Source organism: Salvelinus alpinus, chromosome 32, assembly GCF_045679555.1.
Source record: "Salvelinus alpinus chromosome 32, SLU_Salpinus.1, whole genome shotgun sequence".
NCBI classification, from domain to species: domain Eukaryota; kingdom Metazoa; phylum Chordata; class Actinopteri; order Salmoniformes; family Salmonidae; genus Salvelinus; species Salvelinus alpinus.
This window is the reverse complement of record NC_092117.1, coordinates 19,036,894-19,049,165: the sequence shown is the minus strand read 5'-3', so window position 1 is coordinate 19,049,165 and position 12,272 is coordinate 19,036,894. Positions and strand designations below refer to the sequence as shown.

The following is a 12,272-nucleotide window of genomic DNA, read 5'->3' as shown; positions in this document are numbered from 1 at the left end:
ACTTGGGGCTCGTGCCGATTCTGGTGAGAGTTATCTGGCCCAAATGTATTACTTGGGGCTCGGGCCGATTGGAGCTACTCTCTGGCAGATGATTGTATGGGCTGCTTTATAAAATTAACATTTCATTATTTATTTTTCTATATTTTCTCATTGTTTCTGTGAGCAAAAAAATACAATTAACATTTAAATTCTTTAATGAGCGACCTGTGTAGTATTTTAGTATTTTGATACTTTGTGCACGCCAATTGATAAGCATGAAAAACTGGTTGCTTGAGCATCCCCGGCGGCGCAACGGTCTAAGGCACTGACTGCATTGTAGTGCAAACTGCGTTGCAACAGACGCTGGTTCGAGACCCATGCTAATGATTAGTAAATCGATTTGTAAGAATGACATTGATCGAATGATGTTGAACAGCAGTTTTAATATGTCATGTGAAAATCGTTATTATTTATAAATTATATACTGTTAATTAAGATATGCCTTATAAATGATATGTTATAACTCTTACCCGTTCTTTATAGCTTACTTGCGTTTGAAAATGTAATGGGGTAATAATAAATACGAAATCATGAACACATGCCTTATAATTGGTATATTATTGACTTATTAATGACAATATAAAGTGTTACTCATTATTGACATAGTTAAAGTCCCAAAGACAGAAATGTGCAAAAATAAATTCAAAAATTGCTTTGAAAACGTGGGCAACATTCATTCAGCCTATGTGCATCAATTGGTCCTATTGCGGGCATTATTTACAATGCATATATCAGTATGTTTTATAGGCTACTCCTTACTGAAAATATGACTGAAATAATACTCAATGTGTCATTTTCCATGTTATCCAGAGAATAAATTCCCCTAAACAGTAAGACCACTTTAATATCAGGGTTGCTATCATGTTAAAGTACAGGGGATAGCTCCCCTTTCTCCTCTCTCCAAATGAACGTCTAGTCGGATTCTGGCTATCCTCTCTCCTAACATGACCGAATCCAACCCCCAGCTCCTCCTCCGGTGCATCGTTTGCATCACTACTTCTGTGAGCGCTTCTTCGCACACTGTAGCAACCTCCGTTCCCGAAGCAATTCAGCAGATAATAATCAAACTCTAAAAAGTAGTCTATTTATCTTCAGGTTACAATTCAAATCGGACTAACCTAAACGAGGGATGGGAACAACCGTCGGCTGCTGCCCTCATTGGCTCATTGCTATGTGGATGTGTCTTTTTACCTTAACTTCCACCCTGGACATGACGAAAACGAATATAAGGCGCATTCCATCAAGCCAACTCTCTGTTATCAAGCCGGCTCCCCGGGAACTCTCTAAAGTGGGATTTGATCCATTTGGAAAGGGACCTAAGGATGAAGTTGTGGGGGTTGCAGAGAAGTCACCAGGTTGTCACCCCTTTAAAAGCAGCTGTAAAAAAGCCAATGTTGCGGAATATTTAGCGCGCGTCTCCGGTGATGGCGAGGGAAGAAGAAGTTCCGTCCCTGAATCCGAGCAGCCGTTTGTAAATAAATCATACAGCCGTGGATTAGAAGAACGTCGGCTCGTGGACAGTTCTGAAGTGCTCTATCAACATCAAAGTGGCTCGGGCAACACCTCCAAACTCACAGATAGGCCTATGCCGCCACCTGCCACCCTCAATAAAGTAACCGTCAATAACACTAGACATAATACAATTAATAGTTTTGGAAGAGAAAATAGACTTAAACGACATGAGTTATCAAAAAACAAGGCTGGGTCAAGTTTGAGGAACCTTCGCCGTCGACGAAAGCGTAGCTTCCAAACGGCGGAGAGCAAAACATCTTGGTCCGGATTCCGATGGAACAGTGAAGATGCGTCAACCTCCGGGCAACATGAGTTGAAACTCAGTAGTTCTACATTCGCACTCACGGGGGATTCAGCTCATAACCAAGCCATGGTGCATTGGTCCGGCCAAAATAGCAGCGTAAGTGAAATTTGGCAATGATGAATGCATCCTTGCATTATAGCGCATGGCATAATCATTTTGAATGTATAACAGTTAGCCTATAATGTTTTTGCCTCTTAAAATGTCATTTTAGGTGGTGGACTTGGTCTTCTGAAGAGTCTGATATGTAATTAATTAGTTGTGTGTAGGCCTCTAGTGTAAATCCTGCCACTTGGAAAACATTGGGAGGCATTGGTAGAGCAGTGGGCAGTGCAGACCAGTGCACCAGGCGGTTCAATGAGAGGATGCTGAAGAGCTAGATTGTCGAAATTGGAAACACACATGCGCGCACACACACACACACACACACACACACACACACACACACACACACACACACACACACACACACACACACACACACACACACACACACACACACACACACACACACACACACACACACTTACTCACACATACACGTTCACACACAAACACTCTCACTCACGATCAGTGTGTTTCTTTTAGTCTGTCTGTCTTTGTGTGGGTGGAGGTTTTGCGTGACCCAGGAATTAAGGGTAGATGTGAGGATTAAGGCACGGTCCAATGATTTTTGTTATTTTACCTCTGCTGTACATGTTCAAGCAATCCATTGTTAGCCTATTTACATGACACTTCTCACAAATCCATTTGTCAAAAGAAATGCTTAACAGCAACCCGAACCTTTATCCTCAAAATATCAGGCTAATGGGAGTTAATCCCTCATTAGATTGGCATCAAATGCAGCAGACCATTGTGGATTTCTCTTCAAAGACCGCATTTGTAGTGGAACAGTCTATTTCTTAAGGTGATGCTAAAACTGAAGCAGTGCTGTGGCCCTGGGTGTGTTATATAATTCAGTACACATCTCATTTATATCATTTCTATTTTGGATAATTTTGTACATACTTTATTGTTCTAATACGTGTATGCTTTTCATCTTCATTTCGCATTGGATTAGAATCATACAGAATGAGTGAGATCACACTCTACCTCCCATCAACTTTCCTTAATTGTCATGTGGATGTTACAACCAATGCATCACTATACAAGGGAGGCTATGCAAGCTTTGCTAGTTCACCAGATCTGATCACGAACAGATGGCTATCATTTACATTTGACATTTTAGTCATTTAACAGATGGTCTTATCCAGAGCGACTTACAGGAACAATTAGGGGTAGGTGCTTTGCTCAAGGGCACATCGACAGATTTTTCATCTAGTCAGCTCAGGGATTCGAACCAGCAACCTTTCAGTTACTGGTCCAACGCTCAAAAAGGGGTATGGCATTAGGTGTGATCCCAAAATGCATTTCAAGGTGTAAATGGGATGTTATATTGCATATTATATTGACAGAAGCTAGGGCAACATTTGCACCTTTTTATGTCTTTTCCACCAGTCTTTACTTTCGCCTTTGCATTAGATGCATCATCCTCTTTATATTAGCTATTATAAGTCATCACCATTATTACACGATCAACCTGCATCAGCACTCATTCTTGCCTTTTCTCTTGCAACATCAATCTACCAGTCTCAACATTACATTAGCAACACCAGAGTTGTTCAGTTGACATCTTCAATGTATTACTGTGACTCATATTTTGGAGACTTCTGTTGGACCTCAGTCCTGCACTGAGTGTGCTGCAGAGAGGGAACGTAGGCTTTTAGACCTCAGCATGTCGCCTAAGGGTCACTAGTAGGGTTGCAAAATTGAGGACATTATACAAGAGTCATTCTGACTACTACATTTGTTGTCACACAAGACCACGTGCTGACACAGAGTTTTCGCAGGCTGGCAGGCTATGAGGTTAAGGTTGACTTAAGGTTGACTTTCTCAGGCAGGATGAAAACGACTACATCAACCATGATCCATTGCTAGTTACGACCACTTTCACCATGATCCTTAACGATTTTTTTGGTGCCATTCAGCCCCATTCAGCAATATGGCGTACTTTAAATTCAAATACCTCCGGCTTCATGCGCTATCGGGAGTTTTCCATAGGAATACATGGATGCTATTGTATCACTGTCTACTGGTTTTAATGTCTATGGTCATGGCTCATGTCCTAACCTCAAAACAAATTACCGAAGTAGATTTATAGCAGAGGTATTTCATGGACATTTGCTTTGGTTGCAGCTCTAACAAAATGTGCATCTAATTAGCATGAATTATATCAAAGTTAAACAAATGTCATTGCTGGTGATGTAGCTTAGACTTTGTCAACAGAACACACACAACCCTGCACCTTTATCTCTGAGCACCCACATTTCAGAAGGCATTTATATGAGTTAAAAGTATTTTTTAAAGCATCCTCTGCTCAGCTGGTGCTACTTTTGGGCTGGGTAGAAAACAAACCCACTCGATGTCTAATCTTGCCAGCATTGATCAGAGTTCCCTCATGCACGATGAAGTTTCTAGGCTCAGCAGGCTGCCATAGTCTGGCTGGAGATACAGCTGCACTTCGCTCTTTTAAAGGAGGAGTTACTACGGCAAAAGCATACATTCAAAGAAGAAGTGAGGGGCTTCTGATGATTTATCACGTCAAGAATCAACAACAACAAAAATGTCCGCCATAGGGGTGTTTGTAATGCCTCTTTAATTTCGGCTTTTCTTAATAGTATGATAGCATCAGCGTATCCCTAACATGGTGGCTAACTATATATTCTTGGTACCCAATTAACATTATATGGTTCACTGAGATTCAGGGAAACAGAGATCAAAATGGATATTCAATTGCAGATGCAGGATCTTAATTTGATCACCGTGTTGCAGGAGAACTTTCCCGCAACGCAGGAAATTGAAAACTTGTTGTGTTTGAGGTTTAAAAAGGCTTCTGAATTTTGTAATTTCCTCTTTCACAATTCAGACTTGATTTTCCCTCATGAAAACACAAGTCCATTACAATCCACATTATACTTCACATTTCCTGTTGCCGCAGGATTATGTTCCTGCTGTGGCAAACTGGCTCAAATGAAGATCCTACATCTGTTGTGGTTTCAAATGTAATGATCGGTCATTTGGATTTTGGTGTTTAACATTATTGTTACATGTAATACATGTTTAGGGTAGATGTTTTCTTTTTATGTTAAGGCCAGTTTGAAGGGGTTTTACATGTACAGTGGGCAGAACAAGTATTTGATACACTACTGATTTTCCTACTTACAAAGCATGTAGAGGTCTGTAATTGTTATCATAGGTACACTTCATCGGTGAGAGACGGAATCTAAAACAAAAATCCAGAAAATCACATTTTATGATTTTTAAGTAATTAATTTGCATTTTATTGCATGACATAAGTATTTGATACATCAGAAAAGCAGTACTTAATATTTGGTACAGAAACCTTTGTTTGCAATTACAGAGATCATACGTTTCCTGTAGTTCTTGATCAGTTTTGCACACACTGCAGCAGGGATTTTGGCCCACTCCTCCATACAGACCTTCTCCAGATCCTTCAGGTTTCGGGGCTGTCGCTGGGCAATACGGACTTTCAGCTCCCTCCAAAGATTTTCTATTGGGTTCAGGTCTGGAGACTGGCTAGGCCACTCCAGGACCTTGAGATGCTTCTTACGGAGCCACTCCTTAGTTGCCCTGGCTGTGTGTTTCGGGTCGTTGTCATGCTGGAAGACCCAGCCACGACCCATCTTCAATGCTCTTACTGAGGGAAGGAGGTTGTTGGCCAAGATCTCGCGATACATGGCCCCATCCATCCTCCCCTCAATATGGTGCAGTCGTCCTGTCCCCTTTGCAGAAAAGCATCCCCAAAGAATGATGTTTCCACCTCCATGCTTCACGGTTGGGATGGTGTTCTTGGGGTTGTACTCATCCTTCTTCTTCCTCCAAACACGGCGAGTGGAGTTTAGACCAAAAAGCTCTAATTTTGTCTCATCAGACCACATGACCTTCTCCCATTCTTCCTCTGGATCATCCAGATGGTCATTGGCAAACTTCAGACGGGCCTGGACATGCGCTGGCTTGAGCAGGGGGACCTTGCGTGCTCTGTAGGATTTTAATCCATGACGGCGTAGTGTGTTACTAATGGTTTTCTTTGAGACTGTGGTCCCAGCTCTCTTCAGGTCATTGACCAGGTCCTGCCGTGTAGTTCTGGGCTGATCCCTCACCTTCCTCATGATCATTGATGCCCCACGAGGTGAGATCTTGCATGGAGCCCCAGACCGAGGGTGATTGACCGTCATCTTGAACTTCTTCCATTTTCTAATAATTGCGCAAACAGTTGTTGCCTTCTCACCAAGCTGCTTGCCTATTGTCCTGTAGCCCATCCCAGCCTTGTGCAGGTCTACAATTTTATCCCTGATGTCCTTACACAGATCTCTGGTCTTGGCCATTGTGGAGAGGTTGGAGTCTGTTTGATTGAGTGTGTGGACAGGTGTCTTTTATACAGGTAACGAGTTCAAACAGGTGCAGTTAATACAGGTAATGAGTGGAGAACAGGAGGGCTTCTTAAAGAAAAACTAACAGGTCTGTGAGAGCCGGAATTCTTACTGGTTGGTAGGTGATCAAATACTTATGTCATGCAATAAAATGCTAATTAATTACTTAAAAATCATACAATGTGATTTTCTGGATTTTTGTTTTAGATTCCGTCTCTCACAGTTGAAGTGTACCTATGATAAAAATTACAGACCTCTACATGCTTTGTAAGTAGGATAACCTGCAAAATCGGCAGTGTGTCAAATACTTGTTCTCCCCACTGTATGTGCTGAATAAATATGTTAATGTCAGAAATCCAGAGAGTTTTACTGTATCCTGAGTAGCTACTCTCATATTTACAGATATTCAAATATCCTTTTGTTCATGATAAAGCTCACAGTTGACAGTAGTGAATGTCAGAAGATACTAATGTGGTTGGAGGAGGCAGATATGACCGTGATCTAGAGTATTCTGTTGTTGTCGAGTAATCTTACCTTTAGCAGTCATGGTATGGCATGCTTTGAAAATCCTGGTGGTTATGAGAGTCATGCGAGGACATTAAATCATTTATCTTTGCAATATACTACTTGCTTGTACCAACAGACATAGCTGGAAACAGAAAGTATTGTTTATGTATTTTATTCTTACAAAAGGAGGTTCACCCAGTAAAACACAGTAAATAAGTCAGATTTTCACATATAGCTGTATGAATAGCTGACGATACGAAACTCTGTACTTTCAAAATTCATAGCTTTTAATGTTAATATCATTATGAACCAGCAGAAACATCTGTTTGAAAGTTAACACCTGCTCCGCTCCCAGGGAATCTGTCACAATTCTTTAGACTTATTGTGTTGGACCGCAAATGCTAATTTAAATCTTATATTAATTTTCCAAAATGTACTGTACATTTCTAAGAATGTGGGTTTCTACTCAATTGCAATTAAGCACTAAATTGTATTGTGACTGCAGTGTAACAATTCACATCTGTACAGTAAGGGTTAACATGAGGGAGAGACTTGAGCTGGCTTGTTTCATCAGCATCATTAGTGTTGTAGTAGTGGAAATAGTTTGTGAGATAAACTCTTAAAAGCCAAAAAGGGTAATGTGTTAGTTGTGCTTTTCCATTTATAGGGTACAAATAGAAAACTACCCTATTAATATTCTGATCAGTTACTTGGGTAACAATTGCTTTTATGGAGTCATCCATCTATTTAATTGCAGTGGGTAAATATGTCGACAGTTTTATTGATGAGGTAACTTAATTCCTGAAGCTGATAAGGCTGGATCAGGGAGTCACTGAGTCTGGGAATGAATCGTAATGTATAGTCTGTCTTGCATTTAATTTGTCTCTTTCAGGTGCTCCTCATCCTTCACTAATAGAAAGTTCCCATCTCCACCCTCTATCCCTCCAACCGTCTTAATACAATGCCTTCATTCCACCGCGGTAATCTCCTCATACTAAGCTCTTTTAACTCACTATAAAACCCCTTTCATGCCTCAATAATGATCAGATTCATACCAATGCATTCACTCTCCAAGGGTTGAGATTTACACAGGGCTTGGAAATCATTTTTCTTATTCTCCTATGTCACATGATTTTTTGGGAGACCTTTGTCGCTAACATGGCATGATGAGTGTTCGACATGTTAAAAGCTTTCTAACATCTCATCTTTGTCAAGATGTGGAAGGGATGGATCTGTGCACTTATTTAGCAAACTGATAAAGTATCATTCCTGCCATGCCCTTTTTTATCTAGGAATTTGTAATGTATCTTTACCCCAACCAAATCCCTCATCTACACATTTTAGCTTCAGAGCATTGGTGATTTTAATAGGTTTGTATTGCTCTTGGGGGGGTTCAGAGTTTCTTCATGACTCTCTCTAACACTAATGTTTATGGCTACAGTAAGATAGCAAGTAAGTACCCAGCCCATACCCTCTGTATAACACAGAACAATCTACAAAATTAAGTATCTATGTATATTGATGCCTGGTACATTAAATATTGACAACATTTAGAGAGCTTCAGCGTGTACTTTCAACACTAGCCGAACACCTCAAGTTTTACAGCTGGCACTTGAGGGGGTGCAAATGATTTGAGACTTCCACTGGACCTTCTCCAAGTAAATGATTAAATTAATGACTATCCAGGAGACAGGAAGTAATTGGCTCTACTTTCCAAACTGCTCTAGGTCATTTATTGTGTATGACAATGTCCAACAGATTGGGACTTTTGAAAGTTATAAAGGCCATGTTATTGGTAGACCATTAATCTCTACTTCCCAATCCGCAGGGTTCTATATTGCTGCTGTGTTTACAAGGCACTGAGATTATTCCTCACCACACTTTGGCCAACCACAATATATACACGTTTTTATGAAAAGAACCACATTTCTTGATTCATTGTATCAACTAAAAGGCCAAATAACAAAGAAAATAAATGGGTACAATTGGGAAGAAAAATGGTCCCAGAAGAGAGGTCGTCTCCAAGGAGTAGAAGACCTTTACACTGGTTTCTTATGCAATGAACCATTGACACTGTTGCATCATTTTGCATGTTTTCAAATGGTATTTTTCCTTATTGTCTTGTCAAGTATCTAGTGCGGAGGGAAAGAGAAATATCAATCTGTTAACATTGGCTTATATCATTTTAATGAAGTGATACACAGACTTTGATTTAGGTTCAAACAAACGCTGAATAGGAAAATAGTTTATCCTTTCAAATTACAATGGGGAAAATAGACCTGTCCACAGAGAGCCATGCGTTAACATCTGGAACAATTTACGTGACACCTCGCAATTTATGTGTCTTAATACCTATTAAGTAAAGGCTTGTATAACAGCCATATAACAATGGTGTTCTTTACGATCTCCTCAAAAATGATGTCCATGATATTTACGAGGAGAGCCTTGCTGTGCCTAGGATGAACGATAGATGCATTGTTTACTTATTCATTCATTTATTTATAGACCACCGTTGGTAGTGTTTGCCATGGAAGAAACCCACTGAGCCCTAAAAAAGCACAACATAGTGCATTTTCCCTGATTTACCTTTGTACAGAAGATGCACCATCCTCATGCAAAATTATGCCTTGACAAGTCCTCAGAAGTTTATTTGGGATCTGTTTATGTGTGTGGCTGTTGACACAAGCGTCCATATTAAGGCTGATGTGTTGCTAGCTGCTGTTGTAAAATGTCTGATACACACCTCCTAAGGCCATCCTGCTCAAACCACTTCCAATGATAAAAATAACAACATTTGTAAGTTTGAAGATGAGGTTGTCAAAAGTTAATTTTCTCCCTTCTTTTGTATTTTAGGCTTATTTACCACCTCAATAGGGAAAGAATGCAAAATAGGCAACTCCCCACTGGGCACAGATGTCAATTCAACATTTATTCCATGTTGGCTCAATGTAATTTCATTGAAATAATGTGGAAACAACGTGGATTTAACCAGTGTGTGCCCATTCACCCATTACTTCAAGTGCCACCATAGTGCCAGATGAAATGATGCACAGACGTGTTACCTTAAAACCTGTTAGGGCTGCAAGCCCGAGGTCGGTACACTTATGACAACATCCAGCTCAAGTGCAGGGCGCGAAATTCAAAATCTATTTTTTTTTTTTATATTTAACTTTCACACATTAACAAGTTCAATACAGCATTTGAAAGATAAACATCTTGTGAATCCAGCCAACGTGTCCGATTTTTAAAATGTTTTACAGCGAAAACACCACGTATATTTATGTTAGTTCACCACCAAATACAAAAGAGGACAGACATTTTTCACAGCACAGGTAGCATGCACAAAGCCAACCTAACTAACCAAGATCCAACCAAACAAACCTAGAAACAACTTCCTCAGATGACAGTCCTATAACATGTTACACAATAAATCTATGTTTTGTTCGAAAAATGTGCATATTTGAGCTATAAATCAGTTTTACATTACTGCTACCATCATAGCTACAGTCAGAAATAGCACGGGAGTAGCCAGAGTAAATACAGACACCAACGTCAACTACCTAATTACTCATCATAAAACATTTCAGAAAAATATATGGTGTATAGCAAATGAAAGACAAAGATCTTGTGAATACAGCCAATATTTCCGATTTTTTAAGTGTTTTACAGCGAAAACACAATATAGCGTTATATTAGCTTACTGCAATAGCTAACACACAACAGCATTGATTCCAAGTAATCGGTAGCGATAGCACAGTTCGACAGATATATGAAATAGCATCCCAAATTGGGTCCTTATCTTTGTTGATCTTCCATCAGAATGTTGTACAAGGGGTCCTTTGTCCAGAACCGTCTTTGTTTGGATCCAGAACTAACTATTTCCCTCTTGAATTAGCAAGCACACTGGCCGTGCGGCGCTAACCTCTCCTTCTTGAACAAATTCTTCCAACGCATCACGCCTAAAGTCCCGAATAAATTTCAATAATATAATTAAACTATATTGAAAAAACATACTTTAGGATGATATTGTGACATGTATCAAATAAAATCTAAGCCGGAGATCATATTCACCCATAACGACGGTTTTCCAGGAGGCGATTCCAGGTCCAACTTCGCGCCTTCGAAAAAAATAATAATGGCGGACCTCTCATTCCAAGAGGATGTATTCAATCCCAGAACAAGATAATCAAGTCATTTCTGCTCTCACTTCCGCTTGACACCCAGGGGAAGGTGTATGACGTGTTTCTATAGTCCCAAGTGACATGCCCTTTTATAGACAAGCTCTTGAACAAAGACCTCGCTTTTGGAAATCTCACTTCCGGATAGGAAATGGGCTGCAGAAAGAGTTCTGGTTCACTTAGAGAAATAATTCAAACGGTTTTAGAAACTAGAGAGTGTTTTCTATCCAATAGTAATAATAATATGCATATTGTACGAGCAAGAATTGAGTACGAGGCCGTTTGAAATGGCCACCTCTTTCCAGGTTACTCAATGCTGCCCCTTCAGCCATAACAGGTTTTAACAGAGGGTTGTCTATTACTAGTATTTTCTAAAACTGTACGCTGAGATGGGAACTTTGTTCTGTTTTGTAGGTGATTCTAATGCTGACGAAGTACTTTGACTTCAGCCTTGGCAGTGTCACAGAGAGCTCTCTATGGAGGTAAGGAGGGGTTCAATTCATCTCGGTCTGGCTTCCGTGTTCATGTTCAGGACCAAGAGTTGCTCTTGATCATGTGACCATTTAATCTGATTGTCATAAGGTTCCATGACTTTGTCCACTGTCACGATCGTTGAAATGAGTCGACCAAGGCGCATCGTGAATAGAGTCCCACATATTTTTAATAAACTGAAACTCACCAAAACAATAAAGCATAAACGAAACGTGAAGCTATAGGTGTGCACTCAGGCAACTCAATGTAGATAAGATCCCACGAATACCAATGGGGAAATGGCTACCTAAATATGATCCCCAATCAGAGACAACGATAAACAGCTGCCTCTGATTGGGAACCATATCAGGCCACCATAGAAATACAAAAAACACCTAGATGACCACCCAAGTCACTATCATGCCCCAACCAACACAGAGAAAAAAACAGCTTACTATGGTCAGGGCGTGACATCCACACAGGGCATCTGAACATTTTGATGATTTTCATTCAATTTTGGGTGTTTTATTTTACTTTTGTACACCTGGGTTGTTCCCGGTCAAAAATGACCGGTCATTAGAAATGAATGGGTGAGACTACAATTAGTGTATAAAATTGAGTTCAGGCACATGCCCATTCATCAGATGGACACACTTCCTCTCCCAGACCCCAACATGCATTTGTGTTTGAGCACACACCTCACTCCCCTTCTTGGCTTCCATGGCAACCCCCACCGGAACCTTTCCCCAATAGAATCTTTCCCCCACGGGAACC

General features: G+C 40.3%; 1 protein-coding gene across 1 annotated transcript in view; it reads left to right on the top strand.

Annotated features, from left to right (window-relative positions):
- The first annotated feature begins 973 nt into the window (after positions 1 to 973).
- The window catches only part of LOC139562083 (VPS10 domain-containing receptor SorCS1-like), a 57,352-nt gene continuing 46,053 nt past the window's right edge, over positions 974 to 12,272 (top strand). Inside the window, exons 1-2 of the mRNA XM_071379405.1 lie at positions 974 to 1,951; positions 11,442 to 11,509. Of these exons, the coding sequence (XP_071235506.1) occupies positions 1,169 to 1,951; positions 11,442 to 11,509 (851 nt within the window). The 5' untranslated portion in view covers positions 974 to 1,168. The remainder of the gene's footprint in view (positions 1,952 to 11,441; positions 11,510 to 12,272) is intronic.